At 44.3% G+C, this 16,080-nt stretch overlaps 3 protein-coding genes and 1 long non-coding RNA gene across 4 annotated transcripts; 3 read left to right on the plus strand and 1 right to left on the minus strand.

Annotated features, from left to right (window-relative positions):
• The first annotated feature begins 103 nt into the window (after positions 1 to 103).
• Positions 104 to 5,018, plus strand: Knk (cytochrome and DOMON domain-containing protein knickkopf). Its single transcript, XM_076795291.1, has 12 exons — positions 104 to 242; positions 1,666 to 1,882; positions 1,954 to 2,062; positions 2,184 to 2,422; positions 2,490 to 2,658; positions 2,735 to 2,846; positions 3,053 to 3,189; positions 3,250 to 3,385; positions 3,453 to 3,642; positions 3,908 to 4,263; positions 4,356 to 4,463; positions 4,536 to 5,018. The coding sequence occupies exons 1-12, from the start codon at positions 167 to 169 to the stop codon at positions 4,721 to 4,723; spliced, it is 2,037 nt and encodes a 678-aa protein (XP_076651406.1). The 5' UTR covers positions 104 to 166; the 3' UTR covers positions 4,724 to 5,018.
• LOC143358283 (uncharacterized) lies at positions 4,754 to 7,097 on the minus strand. Its single transcript, XR_013082939.1, has 4 exons — positions 6,990 to 7,097; positions 6,507 to 6,673; positions 5,126 to 5,389; positions 4,754 to 4,849 (listed from the first exon to the last, which is right to left on the minus strand). It is a non-coding gene; the product is annotated as an uncharacterized LOC143358283 (long non-coding RNA).
• Positions 5,871 to 9,170, plus strand: St2 (Sulfotransferase 2). Its single transcript, XM_076795292.1, has 7 exons — positions 5,871 to 6,056; positions 6,120 to 6,323; positions 6,541 to 6,637; positions 6,790 to 6,946; positions 7,008 to 7,128; positions 7,380 to 7,474; positions 7,549 to 9,170. Coding segments are annotated over exons 1-7 (987 nt in total). The 5' UTR covers positions 5,871 to 6,055; the 3' UTR covers positions 7,861 to 9,170.
• A 197-nt stretch (positions 9,171 to 9,367) lies between these two features.
• LOC143358277 (DDB1- and CUL4-associated factor 10 homolog) lies at positions 9,368 to 16,053 on the plus strand. The gene is made up of 6 exons (XM_076795290.1): positions 9,368 to 10,064; positions 10,192 to 10,305; positions 10,374 to 10,743; positions 10,879 to 11,094; positions 11,634 to 11,795; positions 11,859 to 16,053. Exons 1-6 carry the CDS (start codon positions 9,868 to 9,870, stop codon positions 12,834 to 12,836), a joined length of 2,037 nt encoding a protein of 678 aa, XP_076651405.1. The 5' UTR covers positions 9,368 to 9,867; the 3' UTR covers positions 12,837 to 16,053.
• The last annotated feature ends 27 nt before the right edge of the window (positions 16,054 to 16,080 follow it).

A 16,080-nucleotide genomic window follows, 5' to 3' on the forward strand; every position in this document is an offset into this window, starting at 1 on the left:
GCAGTCGCGACGTTGCATTCTTCACGTTGCATCCTCTCCGGCGACTTTCTAATCGGAATTCGGGGGCCTGCACGCGGGGACTGCATCCGGACGAACGGGGAACGTGCACGAGACGCGACGAAGATACTTCTCGAAGAGGTCGAGGTGACGCGAGGAAGATGAAGCGATGGCAGATGTTACGAGGCGATGGATAACAACCGTTCTCGCCACTGTGCTGGCATGCCTGCTGTTCTCTGACTGCGGTACGTTCGTTCTGCTTGATTTCAACGATCCACCTACTGGAAGACAGTTCATAGATCTTTCTGCGACCGTGCCCTGTCGGGAAGAACCGCGATCATTTGCTTTTTTGCTCGCATCTGCGAGAAAATCAGATTAAAGATTAGGAAGATTAAAATAGTTGAACATCGATGTCAAATTATTCAAGGGAAAATTAATTGTTTCTATGCCTCCTGGCTCTCGTAATCGATGCGGGATATTTTTATCTTGCATGGAAATCCGCAGACCAACAAATTGCGAATTTTCTGCATTTTTTACAATATTAAATTGTAAAGAGATGTAAAGGATTTAAGAACAGTATTACAATGATTAGGATTACACAATCGTGTAATAATACCAGATAATTGCAGGTATAATAGAGTAGCAAAGTGTCGATGTCGAATACAGAATATGATTCTCAGATCGATAATGATCCAACGTCGAACGACAGCGCCGAACGATCTCTCCTAACCCAGCGTTGAAGTCTCCACGCGTGAGCGGTGGCCGTGACGGTTTTCCGAAATTTTCGAGCCAAAGATCGCTTGTTTTGGACCGGGATTTGTGTCATACAGTGATTCATACATTCCTTTATATACCCTTGAAGTAACAGTGAACAGTAAATATTAATAATTGGCTCTAGTTTGATCATTTCCTCCAACTTTTATAGCGAGAGGAATATAATAAGTATTTTGTGAACTTTATGATGCACTGTGTACTCCCAATTAGTGTGCTCTAATTTTTTTACGGTGACATTGTTCGAGCAATGACCATAGCAGTCACGGCCTAGTTTACTTCTACGGCGTTCTGTTTAATGCATTCACAATTTTTCTTTCCGTAGATAGTACATTTTTTTATCTAGTCGAGTCCTCGGTTTGGCAACTATTGCAATGGCCATTCGATTACAATGAATATTTAGTACATTCTAAGAGTATTGTATGTTTCGAATGCACAGCTCGAGCGATTCATGGAAATCAGTTTGCGTCTTTATTGGCGTGAAAATCGCATTCAGAGTGTAGCAATCCAGTTCTCACGATCGCCGCGCCAGTTTCTTTTTCATCTTTCTCTCCCGACCCTGGAGCGAGACAAAGAACTCGCATGATTTCACGGTCGTCGCACGATCCCTGATAATTCTGAACGATATCTTTACAAGCTCGAGAGTTGGCATAATGTGCAATTTGTTCGCGAATATTGGGAGCCTCGTTGGCCAACGCGAAGACCGCCGAGTGGCTAAAAGAACGATTGAAAATGAAATTTCTTGAGAGGAACTGAGTTTCTACCGATTATTGAGGCAATTTGGGACGTGGGTCTAGCTTTCATATTTTTGTACCATCTCTGTGCCAACTTTCGAGTTTCCAACGATGAATGATCGTCGTCACGGGATCCATGAGTCACGGATCGATCGATCAGCAGGTTCCGCGGACGATGACGAGGTGTACAGGGGCAAGTACCTCGGTAAGCTGAACGCGTACCATCACCAGGTGTCCGGTGACGTCTACGTTGTCGACGAGTACACGCTGCTCTTGACGTCCTTCAGCTACGATGGGAATGGGGCCGACACGTTTTTCTGGGCCGGGGCATCGAACCGACCCGGCCCGCAGGGATTCATCGTACCCGACGAGTGGGGGAAGTTAGTTCAACCTCCGAATTATCTTCATCACGCCTTTACTTCTTGGAATGTTAAATGAGTCTTTGTTTCAGGACGAACATCCTGGATCGATACTTCAACAAGGACTTCACTCTCACCTTGCCGGACAATAAAAAAGTGACGGACATAAAATGGTTCGCTATCTACGATCTGGGAAGCCAGGTAAATCCTCTTCAGCGTTCAACACTGGATCTTTCGTAAAAATGTCGATTGGAATATTTAAATCGTGCGACATCAAACATCAGTACGTAAAATTTTTAATTTGTGTGTCTGTCTCGATTAGAACACGTTCGGCGACGTCTACATCCCCGAAGAGTTCGACCCCCCAGCACCGCAAAAGATCTCGCAGCTGACAAAACGCTCTCACGGAGTGTCCTCAGAGTCCATAGTGATTGTGGATTCCAAAACCATACAAATTCCCGAATTCACCTACGACGGGCAAGGAACAGACACCTACTTCTGGGTAGGACTCGGTCCTCAGCCTTCCAGCAAGGGAACGAAAGTTCCTGACGAATATGGCTAGTGAGTGTGCACTTCGTGATCATTAGATTGCGGTTTGTGGCGTTTGTTCAAACATTCTCCTTATCAGTCTAGATCCCATACGCGCGTACAACGGCGAGGACATAGTGATCCAGCTACCGGGAGACATGACGGTCTTCAGCATCGACTGGTTGAGCGTGTTCGACGTGAAGAGCAAGTCGAATTATGGCTCCGTGATCATTCCGGATGGCCTGAACGTGCCGCCGTCGCTTGTCAAAGTAACATACTCTTTTGATTCCTTATTGTCTCCGCGATTAAAGCGAACGGTAGCATTGAATGTAACACAAAGTACAGGTGGTCAAGCACACGCAGACCCTTCCGAACTGTATTCAGCTTCACAAGCGGTTTCAAGTCGGCTGGGAGATCTTCGGACCACAAATTACCGTTCAACTGGCTGGACAAGTTGGTGAGAACCGTTTCACTGCCATTTTCTATCAACCCTTCAGTAAACGACTCTTCACATTTCTGCTGATAATTATACTGCGGATTTAAAATTATGAAAGGAAGAATGAAGCTTTTATTTTGTATAAAGATCCGCGGTCTACTGTTAATTATTTAATGGGTAGCAACGTGGCTGTTTGAAGATTAAATGATATACTAATTCATCTGCAGCCGAGGATGAGTACATGGCCTTTGGACTCTCCGGTTCAGACACCTCGAGCCAAATGGAAGGCGCAGACGTTGTTGTTGCTTACATGGACGGGACCAGAGGATACGTGGTTGATTACAACATCACTGCGAAAGCTCCGGTACGGTTTATCAAAAGACCAACAAAATATTTCCAGCTAAAATAATTCTTTCTGAAATAGTGTGGCAAGGTTCTTGGACAGTACAGAGGAGTCTGCAGAGATGAAGTCGTCGGTGGCTTGGACAGCAATCAACTGTACACTGCTGTCAGAGAAGATGGGATCACCATCATCACTTACAGACGCACTCTAAATTCCTGTAAGATGAGCACTGTCTATCAAAAAATTAGAAAGCAAAGATTGCACTAGGATCTTTTTCATTTTAGCTGATGCAGGAGATAAAGAGTACCCTACAGATCGACCTGTGTACGTTATTTGGGCCCTGGGCAAGTTGGATGAGAATAAGGAGCCTACTTTCCATTATCAGTACCCCAAAGGCGACCTCAAGCTGGAGCTCGTTCGTCAGGAACCTGACAACACCTGTATGGACTTCACTGAAAATGACGAGGCCTTAATGTATGCGATTAATTAACTTTTTGCCTAAATGTAAACCTTGATGTAATTAGTTTAGCTCCCTAAAGACTAGCTAGTTTAACTGTTTGCACTCGTAGCTAATTTGACTTCAGAATTTGGACGTTTCATCTACTCTAGAATATTTCTGTGTCATAATTAAACATTTAGTAGGAATTATCTCGAATTATAGTCAATGATATTCTCTTAGAAGGGGCAGTGTAAGGGCAAAGGGCTAAAACGGAAGTAAAATTGATTGATCATTTTTTAGAGAGGTCTGGGAGAAGGCGGAGATATTCGACAGGAGTATCAGGACGTTCAAGGCCACCATTGGTCCATCCGGAGGGAAGAAGGGCTACCAAGGGATGACAGGACAAACGTCCACAGGCCTAGCTTGGTACATCGAAGGTCAACTGGTCCCTGAATTATACCTTCGTCGAGGACTGACCTACAACTTCCGCGTCCACGGTGGAAATAATCCCCATAGTCCCAACTTGTATCATCCATTGATCATCACTGACGAACCTCGCGGTGGCTACGATAGATTGAGCGAAGCTGCACAAAGCAGAATTAGAGTACTCGCCGGTGTTGAGTTCACCAGACGTGGTCAGCCGAGGCCAACTGCGGGTCAGTGACGTTTTCCTTTCTGAAAATTAACCGAAGAAATTTTGATATTGGGTAACGATCCGCCGTCCACTGATGATGAATGTTTCTTTTAGTTGGTCCACTGTGTTTGAGCAAGCACGACAAGCGAGACAGAAGACTGGACGACGATTTTCCAACTTTTAAGCACTTCAACAGGACATTGTTGCACAAATGTGAACCAGGTAAAAAGCGATTGTTTTTTTTTAACCCTTTAGATGTATTAACACTGAAAGTAAAAATGATTTGTTCGACAGGCGAGGGTGGAGTCTTGGAAGTGACGCCGAACTCCACATGGCCGGACACCGTTTACTATAATTCCTTCACTCACGCCAATATGGGCTGGAAAATCCACGTGGTGGACGCGTTCTCGAGAAGCAACGGTGTCACGTTAAAACTGTCGTTGCTCGCAGGATTGACGGCTGTGTTTTTTCGTTTGCTTTAGAATTAGGTATAAGCTGTTGAGATTAATGTTTCCTCCTCGCTATGCGAAGGCATGCTGACTGAGAAGATAGGATTTCGATCGCGTAATCGTTTAGTTCCTACACGAGAAACGCGGGAGGAATGTCATCTAGTAGAACAGAAAAAAGAAAAAAATCAGAATGTTAGCGTCATCGATCGTGCGTTTTGTTTCATCATCGAGTATTTAATGCTAGTTTATTTATCGTAGCTGCATTCATTAGCTCGTACATCACGTGTTATCAACATGCACACACACACACACACAAGTCACGATTACTATAATACCTTCTTAAAAATACGACGTACCTATAGTGCGACGTGTTTGGTTTTAATGGAACTGTTCTAATGGAAATAAATGATTTTTTACTTCTAATGGATTATTTACCTTTGTGGACTCTCCTGATTAAACCGATTGCTTTACCGAGCTGGAAATTAGATACCAATCAGAGAATCCTCTTTTTAATTTTTCTTCAATTTCTTCTTCCTGGATCCTCCTCAACCTCCCTGGCGCCTTCTTCTTCTATTCTCATCTTTCTATCGTTCTGAACCATTAGAGAATATTTAAATTAAGTGTAAATTCAGATTTAAGTTACGGTTTTAGCAATATTCCACTCTTCAATGTTCTAACTAAAACGATAATAAAAATCTCCTCCAAAAATCAGATCAACGGAATTTATGGAACTTTACGTCCACCATATCTCTTCAATAACCAACTGATAAATTATGCGATTAGAAACCGTATTTTCCACCTCTACAATTTAAAATTTCAGGCGGGCTGACCCAATTATCGATTTCGAAAATTCTTTTACCTCCGCACGAGCTAACAACCATTCTACTAATTTTCAAACCTAAGTGTTCCACGTGATCCCCGACGGAGATATAAGTATTCGTATCGGTTGATTTCTTAGAACGCAACGACTTTCTCCAGAAGTGAAATCTCTCACCGAGCGAGAAAGTAAATAAGATCAGGATGCAAAGCATTTGAATCGAACGAACGATTCTGTTCGCTTTATTGTTCTTTGAATAGCATGTTCGGACAGGGAATCGCACGTTGCAATGCGACGAACGTGATGATGTTCTCTATTTCGCGTGTATAACTTCGGATGCGATAAGATTAGAGCTGATGCGCAGTACCTGCAATTCTCGAATCGAAAGTTGTTTCAACCGACGGGGGAAAAAAAAGAAAGAAGGAGCTCGGGCGACACTATTGCCGAGAGAAAATGCTGCTGATCATTTCTACGGAAACTGCAGCCGCGTGAACATCTCCTCCATATTCGGAAAAGATCCTGAACAGTCGGTCGTATCAATCTTTCCAAGTGCGTAATCGTTTGCTCGACGAACGACCCTGTTGTTTCGATTCTAATTCCGAATTATTCCAGTGGAGAAGCAGCAGATCACACTTTCCACGATCGACGGAGACATAGGAGCAAAATTGGATAAAATCTTCGGTGCGAAGCCCAGCTTCTTCAGGGTGCAACCTGGCAATTGTGTTCTGCCTCCCCATTTCGCCTTCTATGGGAGCAGAATCAGGGACATGGAGGTCTACGAGGATGACGTTTGGATGGTGTCCTATCCACGAACTGGTAAACCGGAAACTGTACATCTGCTTACGCTTAGTAGAAAACTGTGCGATTAGAAATCCAACTCTGTGATCTGATGACGCTCGTTCTTCCTATATTAACCCTTCGCGCTCCAATGGCGATTCTGAGGCGCCACTGGATCGCAAATGGTTTTTATCATAAATAACAAACCATTGAAGTACTTACTAATCTTTTGTACGTTATCTTTTATGTATCGCAGGCAGCCACTGGGCGCAGGAAATGGTCTGGTGCATCGGGAACAATTTTGACTATCAGAAATCAGAAACCACGATCATCCTGAGAAATCCTCTGCTCGAGTAAGTATCCGACTTGCCGATAATCGCGCAATTTAGCTGTCGAAAATAAACGTTCTGAAACGTTGCAAACTCGAACGATAGCGATGGCTACAGCGAACTTATCACAGAAGCTGAATAGATCGAAGAACTATTAAAAAAGAGTGCTCGTTTAGGGGATCGAGCCTAATGGTCACCGGGAACTACGTCGAGTTGTTCGCGAAGTTAGGCGACTCGGTGAAGAACGTAGAGGACATGCCTCGAACAAGATACGTTAAGTCCCATCTTCCCGCCGATCTTTTGCCGCGACAGATCCACGAGAAAAAGCCGAAGGTCTGTGCGATCAATAGGACAAGAAAAAAGTGCGATTGCATACTCACACGGTTGTTTTCAGATCATCTACGTCTCAAGGAACCCGAAAGACACCTGCGTCAGCTTTTATTACTATTGTAAGACGTTCCACAACATGACTTGTAGCTTCGACGACTTCGCAGAATTGTTCCTGACAGACAATGGTGAGTGCAAGCCTCGTGGTTGACGATCTGCGGATTTTATGCGTTTATCACAAAAATGAGTGGATGCGACTTCAAACAGTAGAAAGATTAAAAGAGTTTAAGAACTTCGACGCTTAAACGCTTCTAACATTTACACTGTTTTGTGTTTCTCTTAATCATCAGATTTAAGAAAGAAAAGCTACGAATTAATTTGCCTCTGCATCTCCTCAACCTATCGATTTGATCTATCGACGTTATTGTCTCTGTTAAAGCACCGATGGGCCCGTATTGGGAGCACGTGTTGAAGTTTTGGTCGATGAGGGACAACGACAACCTGTTGTTCCTAACTTACGAGGAGATGAAAAAGGTATGAAAATTGTTCGCGGAAAGATCGCTGACACATAGCGACAGGTGTCCTTCAAACCGGTGATCTGTTCTTAGAACCAAGCGGAAGCGATCAGACGGACTGCGAAATTCCTGGGAAAGACGGTCTCAGAGGAGCAGATCAAGGGACTCTGCGAGCACCTGGAGTTCTCCAAGATGGCAGCGAACCCGGCGACCAATCTGGAGAACATTATGCCGCAGAAGGACGTTCCCGAGGACAACAAGTTCATCAGGAAGGGCAAGGTCGGCGATTGGAAGAACCACATGTCCCAGGAGCTGTCCCAGAAATTCGATGAATGGACGGAGAGAAACTTGAGTGGCAGCGGACTAGATTACAGCAAGTACACCGTCTCCCGCGACGAGGAGTGAACGGCAGCGACATTTAAAACTGCGATACTCTACGCGAGGAGACCTTGCGCCGCGTGCGTGCAAGATAATTAGTATTTCTCGACGCGATGCGATCAATGTATAACGAATGTATGTATAACGAGCGCGTGTCTCTCGATGCGAACGCAACCTGCATAAATCGTGTACGCGTTCCGAGCTCAGAAAAATGTATTAGACGATTAAGGGGAAGCTGGCTCGTCACGTGTCCGCGAGGCAAATTAATTGACGCCTCATTGTTTCTAATTACGACGACGGAAACGTTTCGTTTACAATGTAAGGCCGAATTTCTACGAATGGTCATCGGTTTCCGCCACTTCTTGACGCTCCAGCTATAACGGAGCTCTACTCTTTATTGTTAAGCGCGAAAAGAAAGAATAAAATTCGGATGTTGTGTACCGAGACAATGAGATTAGTCTTTCCAGATCGGAGACCGTGGTGTTGACGCTGGATCAAGGTAATCGGTACTTGATTTGTAGTTGGATACGTATAGAGAGGAGCAGAAAAATATGCTGGAGGCGTGGTTTATAAGGCATCACCAATTAATCTGTGCTAATTAACAGTGCAGATTTACATTCCAGTGACTTACAACGGAGTTTTATAGACAATTAAATGTTTTTCATTTACTCCGGCTATTTTATCGAATTCGAACTTTTTTGATATATTTATCAATGTCTAAGGAATATAAGCGAATCGTTTATTTGTGAACATAAGGATTTTATCCACGGTCATAGTGGTCCGGAAAAGGAACCGTCTTCTCCATTCTTGCCAATTTTTTAAAGCAAAACTAATGGATACATCAATTTGTAGCTTCACCAACAGATTCATGAAACTTCCGAGATTCTAACAAAATTTATTCCACTGAAAAATATTAACTTTCATCGAAGTTACAATTGTTCGAAGTAAACGATTCGGTTTACCGCAGGAATTAGAGTAGCGGAGCCGTTCGATTTAATTAAAGAAGAAGATAATTAATAGAGAAAGCCAGGGAACGGTAAATGTTTAAAATAAAAAAACGACGATTGATAAAGATAATGATTTTGAATTAGATTAAAATAATAATTGTATCCATGAATATAGTGATTTTTTAAACAATGTGGTATTTTATTATTCGCCGACGTTTTAAAGCAAAACCACTGAACGTATCGATTTGAAACTTTGTTGGCACATTCATCAAAGTTTCAAGATTTAAACAAAAATTATGCCAGCGAAAAATATTAGTTTTCCTCAAAGTTAAAATCATTCAAAGTAAACGATTCGATTCACCGCAGGCGTCAGAGTAGCGAGGCCCCCCGATTTAATTAGAAGCGGAAGAAGATAATGAATAGAGGGAGGAAGGACACGATGAATGTTTAAAAGAAGGGAACAAAGATTGTTTTGATCGATTGGTTATCGCTCGCGGTCCGAGAAACTAATCGCAGTCTCAAGTAATATTTCAAGAGTGGCGCCGAGCCTCATCCAACGTGCCCGACACGCGCGACGTTGGATGTCAAAGCAAAGATGGCGTTGATTCGTGTTGTGTCAGGTGTTTAAAGTTCCTTTGAAATCCCTCCGGAGTCTGACATTGCACGCAGCATTGACACTTCAGCCTGTAATTTACGGCAACCGTAATCCTATCGCGTACCACCAGCTCTGGGAAAAGCATAAACGCGTCTGTCAATAGTCACGTGTAACAGTGGCCGCAACTCGCATCCCAGCGCTTAACCTCAGCAGTCGCAAAGTGTTACAGGATCATCTGAAATACCCGGATCGTTTCCTATAAACGCGCACCGATGTGATCTCTTCTCTGTCCGAAAGAAATCACTGTTTACAGTCCGTGGTGAAATTCATTCTGACCAAACGCGACGTCAACGACGACACTTCCTTAGTAGTTTGTGATTTCCCAAGACCACAGAGATCTCACTTCTCAGTTTTCAATCACCGAGTGTTCTATCCTTTCCGAGCTGCTGATTATATTCGATTGAATGCTGGTTAACTTCACACCTGGGTGAAATGCCTAAGATAAGAACCAGGCAGCCGAACAGCCTATGGTTAAGGCAGCGTGAACTTGGCATCAAGTTTCCCCTGGGACACGCGGATCGTTTTCACAAGACTCTGTACTCCTCGATACAGCCTGTTACCTCCTGGGACCATGCGCTGGCCTCCCCAACTCATGGGGGTGTCTTCAATTTGGAGTATTCTCCGGACGGGTCAGTATACTCTTCGTTCTTCTATCTAGCCGTGCTGGAACTTCGGAGCCATTTCTGAAATTTTTTTATATTTCCTAAGGATTAAATGTTGAGATCTTGGATTAACGATGCTTTCATTATGCTTCAGTTCGCTCCTTCTGGCAGCATGCGAGAGGAAAGCAATTTTAATGTTCGACCCCCTGAGGAGGAGGCTGATCCACGCGATAGAAAATGCTCACGATGACTGTGTCAATTGTGTTAGGTGCGTACGATACCCTTGAGAATGATATTCGAGTCGATATATGATTAATGTAATCGTTTTTTAAATAGGTTTTTAGATCAACGTATGTTCGCAACATGCTCAGACGACAGTACCGTAGCTCTATGGGATGCTAGGAATCTGAAGCAGCGGATTAGGACTCTGTACGGACACTCGAATTGGGTGAAGAATATAGAGTACAGTCCCAAGGACAGTCTGTTGCTGACCAGCGGTTTCGATGGCAGCATATACACATGGGACATTAACACGTTTACCGAAAATAGTATTCTCTACACTCGTGTCTTCCACACGAATGGACTGATGCGAACGAGACTTAGTCCGGATGCGAGTAAGATGTTGATTAGTACTACTTCTGGATACCTGATTATCATTCACAATCTCAAATTGAGGACATTGTCACAGGACCTGGCAGGATTCCGAGTGAGTTCAATTTCCTTGCAAATTATTTTAATATGCTAAAAGTAATGCAACAGTATCTTTAAATTTTTGGAATGTTTTGCATTTGATCTATTAATTTTTGTCAGAAAGGCATAAAATCTACTCTTGCTATTTCAGCCAAACATATACCGGTTAATGCAGTCCTCACAAACCACCATACCGTGTGTCTCGGACTTCGGGCATCTGTTCTCCCGTTCCCGACAACACAATAGAGTTGAATTTCTGACGGATTTCCCGTCGGGCGACGACGCGGAGATAATATCGAGTTTGCAGGTGCATCCTCAGGGATGGTGCGCCCTGTCGAGGAACGTCAGCAGCGGAGAGAAGTCAGAGGTTCGTCTACAAAAATATTCATTGCTCGTTTAAACTCTGTATTTCACGCAATATTATTTTATGCAGTAAGTCAAGAAAAATTCCTGGGTAATGTTTCATTCTTTGCCTGGGAAACCCATGAATGGTATTCAACTACGCATATACATTTCAATCTTTATTTTCCATAAAAGTCCACAGCCTACATGTTACATTTTTCTCGATGGACCCAACATTTGTTAGGCGAATATTAAACAGAACTAGTATAATCCACTGGACACTATTGTGGAAGTTCCAGCTGTATAACTATTACTGTATAAACGATAAGTGATTATCTACATAGGAGTGCTATATGAAACAAACGAATAGTCCAAAACGTAACCTATTTGACCCTGTAGCTCTCAATTAATTTGGTTGATCCTCAAGATTTGTCGAATTTCTTAACACATCATCTACCGACGATTGTTTCGTAATATTTCAAAGTCTATGGTTCACGGCCAAAGATTTTTAAGCTTCCCTTTGCTCTCTGTGCTCCACTTAATGCTGTGCATTTTGGATCACAGTGGACATGTATCCACGACATCCAAGAACGCGACTCTTCTCCTCGCTCGGAGGGGAAAGACAGCGAGGAGACAGGAGGAGGAGCGCCGTTCAACGACGTAACAGTTGAGGAGTTTGACGACATCCAGCAGCCGTCGTCCTTCTTCATCGAAAGGCCTCAGCGGGTAAGTGAGATGTTACACTCTCATACGACTAACTCTGATCACTGATCTGAAAACGTTCAACAGCTTCCCAGAGGGACTAGAATGGACTGGATATTAGCTACGCATCGAGCGTCCCGGTATCAGGCTAGAAGCTCGCTCGCCGACAGGATTAACGCTGCTAGATCGAACCTTGGGATCGTGATGAGCTCGAGTTCTGGTTCCTCGGAGTCCAGGCAGGCCGGTGAGAGGGATAGGGATCGAGAGAGGGATAGGGAGAGAGATAGGGACAGGGATAGGGACAGGGAGAGGGATCGAGAGAGGGATAGAGAGAGGGACAGGGACAGAGAGAGGGACAGAGAGAGGGACGAGGGGAGGCAGGAGGACAGGGATGTGTACGACACGAGCGAGACCGAGAGCCTGCACGAGGAAGCCTCGATCGACACAGACAGGGACTTCGCGCTGGACTTCAGCACGTCCAGGCCGAACTCGCACGTGAACTACATCCGGCCGAATATGATCGACAACTTCTCCACCGGGAACATAGAGCTCCACGTGAGCACGACGGACGTGTGGGAGGCGCACGTGGCCATCAGAGAGGCCAGGCTAAGACAGGAGAGGGAGTGGCTCTCTCGGTCCAGCAACAACACCGTCGTGATTATCGGAGACAGGACCCGGGTCCAGAACCAGAACCGGCAGGGCCAGCAGACCATGTTCGCCATACCCAGAAACCGTCTGATCCATCAGAACAGACCCAGGCTAACTCACTTCATCGAAGAGCCGAACGTAGGCTCTGGCTACATCAAAGAGCTCTGCTTCTCCGCCGACGGACGACTGATCTGCTCGCCCTTCGGCTACGGCGTGCGACTCCTAGCGTTCTCCAGTGACTGCTCAGAGCTGTCCAATTGTGTTCCTCCGTTCGAGTCCGTGCAGTTGCACGAGCTGGCCACGAACGTCAGCCATTCGGGCATCGTCGTCAGCACTAAGTTCTCCCCGAGGCACTGCCTCCTTGTTTCCGGCTGTCTCAGCGGGAAGATCGTATGGCACGAGCCGGTCGTTCAGTAAGGTTCGTTAGAGATCCTTTTTCCTTGGAACGTCGAGCTCTAGGGAACAAGTCCTCGTACTGGGTCGTTGAAGAGATTTCATCAGCTCTGGGGAGAGTAAGACATCAGTTGGTTTGATGGTCGTAAACTTCGAATCCTTTTCGACGATCCAGTGGACTGTGGGCTCGGAGACAGGTGGGGAAGAGTCTAAAGGATGGTTCGAGGTATGAGAATCGCGGAGGAAATATTGTGGTTTCGGATCAGTTTTCGCATTTTAATCGGTTCGCCAATAGCCTGAGTAACTCTTTCATGTATTATTTGACTGTGGATTTTATGCACTCGGGAAATGGAAAATTGTGTTGAAGACTAGACGAGATAGTAGAAATATTGGTAATTTATTAAAATTGTTAAGAGATGGAATAAATGCAGTTCCTGTCTCTTGCAGTCGTTGCACGATATTTTTATTCTGCGTAGAGGTCCGCAGTCTAGGTATTATACTACTGCCAGTACTCGCTGTTGCTGTTGGTGGATTTTTAACCCTCGGACGGCGTCCATTTTGACCCGGGGTTAAGAAGGTCCCAACGATATTCCAGTTTCCTAGCAGCCAAACTGAATACCCAGTAATCTTAGATCCAATCAAAGGATCAACGTGAACATTGATCTCAAAGAAGTAGGTTCGAAAGAAGATCGATATTTATGGATTTACACGTGGCTGCCATGAAATAGTCAAGAGTATTCGCGTCGCTAATAGCGAAAAACCGAGACCGCAAAATTTCTTCTCGTACCATCATCAATGACTTTAGATCTTCTCCCATCAGTCTCCATCCACTCTGCAATCAGGATGTCCAGTTCAGCGCAGCTCACAAGAGGGTGACTCCACGAGAAAACTAAGTCGAAAGCATAGAGGAAAATCTTTTCGTACACAAGTCCGAAAAACAAGTCCAACTTGGACGCTGGAAGAATAAATTTTCCGAAAGAGTTGACTTCTATATTCTCAGCTTACTTTTCTCGCAGAATCGTCCTCTTTGTGTCACTGAACATTGGGATACCCTGCGCATGTATAGAAACGTGTACATGATTTTCTCGTTTCTTCTTCTCCCTTCTGTTTTCGTTTTCTTCTTTCCGGAACAAAGTCGCTATAGCATGCTGTCCGAATTCCTCCCTTCAATAGACGTTTTTCGAAATCCTGGTCGCGAAAGCATAGTGTTTTCCACGGATGATTCAAGTACACAACACAGACACACGTATATCTCGATGACAATTTTTTCACGGCAGAGTACTTGTCTTTTGTATCGCCGCGGAGCAAGCAATGAAAATTAATTGAAACTTGTATCTCAGAAACATTCCTCCCGCAAAACTGTACATACTTCTGGTGGAATACCATGGGGATCGCGTGGATCCCTTAGATCCGGCTTGAGACTGACCCGTTTTCGTTTCTCCTCAAGATCTCGGCCGATTTCTGTGCTTCTCGATCTTGGCCCTCGATCCTGGGGCTTGCAAACTGTCGTAATATCGATTTCGGTTCTTCGAGAACTTCCGTTCCGAAGAATTGTTATGAAAAAGTACAATGTTCAAGCACTATCTGCTTTTGGCTGCGATTTCCATATCCGAATGGATTCTTGTGTCGATTTTTCTGTAATTGGTACTACTAATTACGGCTGCTGCAGATTACTGTGCATATATGTATACATTTTAAATCAGCAGGTACAATGCTATTGAGGACAGGGAAATTTTACTTCGTCTTCTTGTTTTCAATTTTTATTTTATATTGTACTTAACATAGAAAACGTGAAAATATAATATACATAGTGAACTTAACGATATACATGCTGAAATTCGTCAAATATTTCCCTGTGCTTTTTTATTCAAATGAATCGGTAGAATATCACTTATGATTTCTGACTTTTCATTTAGCAATGTGAGCTGAGAATGAATTTTAATGTAGAAAACAGACAAGAATCGATTCTAGAACAGATAGTGGTTGGAAACATAGTGGTTGTTTGTAACAGTTCTTCGCAGTAAAGGTTCCTCGCAACTATTTTAATCAGGACCTTCATAGAAGAGTTTTAAATAGTCACTTTTGGAACCGTTTCAAGCCCTGCTTCGACCGCTCGTGCCGCTCGCGACGATTGCCGTGTTGACGCCGTGTATCCACCTTGAAAACGGTGGCTCGAACTCAACCTCGCTGGAGAACGCATTGGCGTAATCTTAAGTATTAAATGTCTTAGCTACCGCTAGGCTGTAAGCGCGCCGAAACGACAAATAACCGTGCGACGACAATTCGCCGAGGATTTTCCAGCGAAAATTGTTGAAACGAGAGAGCAAGAGAGAAAGCGAGTGTGAGAGAGTGTTGTGGATCGATGCAAGCAGTGAGCTTGTCGAGTGAAAAATAGCGCAAACCAAGCGGCAACGACGCTTCCGGTGGCGTCGAGGATGAGATCGAGGCGAATAGAGAAGTCGAATGGTAACGAGGAGGGCGAGAATACGCGTCTCTATCGTTGTAGTAATCGTCGGAGCGATCGTGAACGCTAATTGTACTTGATTCGGAGCAATCCTTCTCTCAAGACTCGTGACGTGTCGATGGTTTCAACGAGTTTGTATCGTTAAGGCTGGGAAGAAGTGTCGTGTAACATATGTAAATACATCGTCGACTTAGATACATACGTGTAATAATATTATGTGTAATAAGAAACGGCGTTCGCAAGTGGGACTCTACTTTTAAAATGTGAGATGGTTAAAGAGAGAAAGAGAGATAGCGAGCATGTGGTTTGTGTGTATGTGAGACGAAGAGAGAAAGAGAGAGAGAGAGAGCGAGAGAAGAGAGGAGTTTGTCAATTTCGAGGAATATCGTGCAAGCATCGGAGTATCATGCAATTGTTCATTGGAACGGTTTAACGTTATTTTTATCGACGAAGAACCAGCGAGAGCACATCGGAGACCAGCCGATCAACGGACTCTTATCCATGGCACGTGGATTCGTCGGCGACTTCCTACCAGACAGGAAATAGAGCTCGATTCTCGCCCATCGCCAGTTCCAGTCGACAATTGCTTCCGGAGTAATTGACGAGGCTAGCTGATCGTCGTCGCCCCCCGCGCCCTCTTACATGACATCTTACATGACAACGTACGATCGTGTACAGTAGTTAGTGTGCTGATTGTTTTGTAAGATTTGTTTGTTTTTCTTTTTTTTTTCTATACAATAAAACATTGCTTAACGTCACGAAACTCCTGCAACGAACCTTTCATTCTTGTTTTTTTACTGTTGC

This window comes from Halictus rubicundus, chromosome 10 (assembly GCF_050948215.1).
Source record: "Halictus rubicundus isolate RS-2024b chromosome 10, iyHalRubi1_principal, whole genome shotgun sequence".
Taxonomy (NCBI): domain Eukaryota; kingdom Metazoa; phylum Arthropoda; class Insecta; order Hymenoptera; family Halictidae; genus Halictus; species Halictus rubicundus.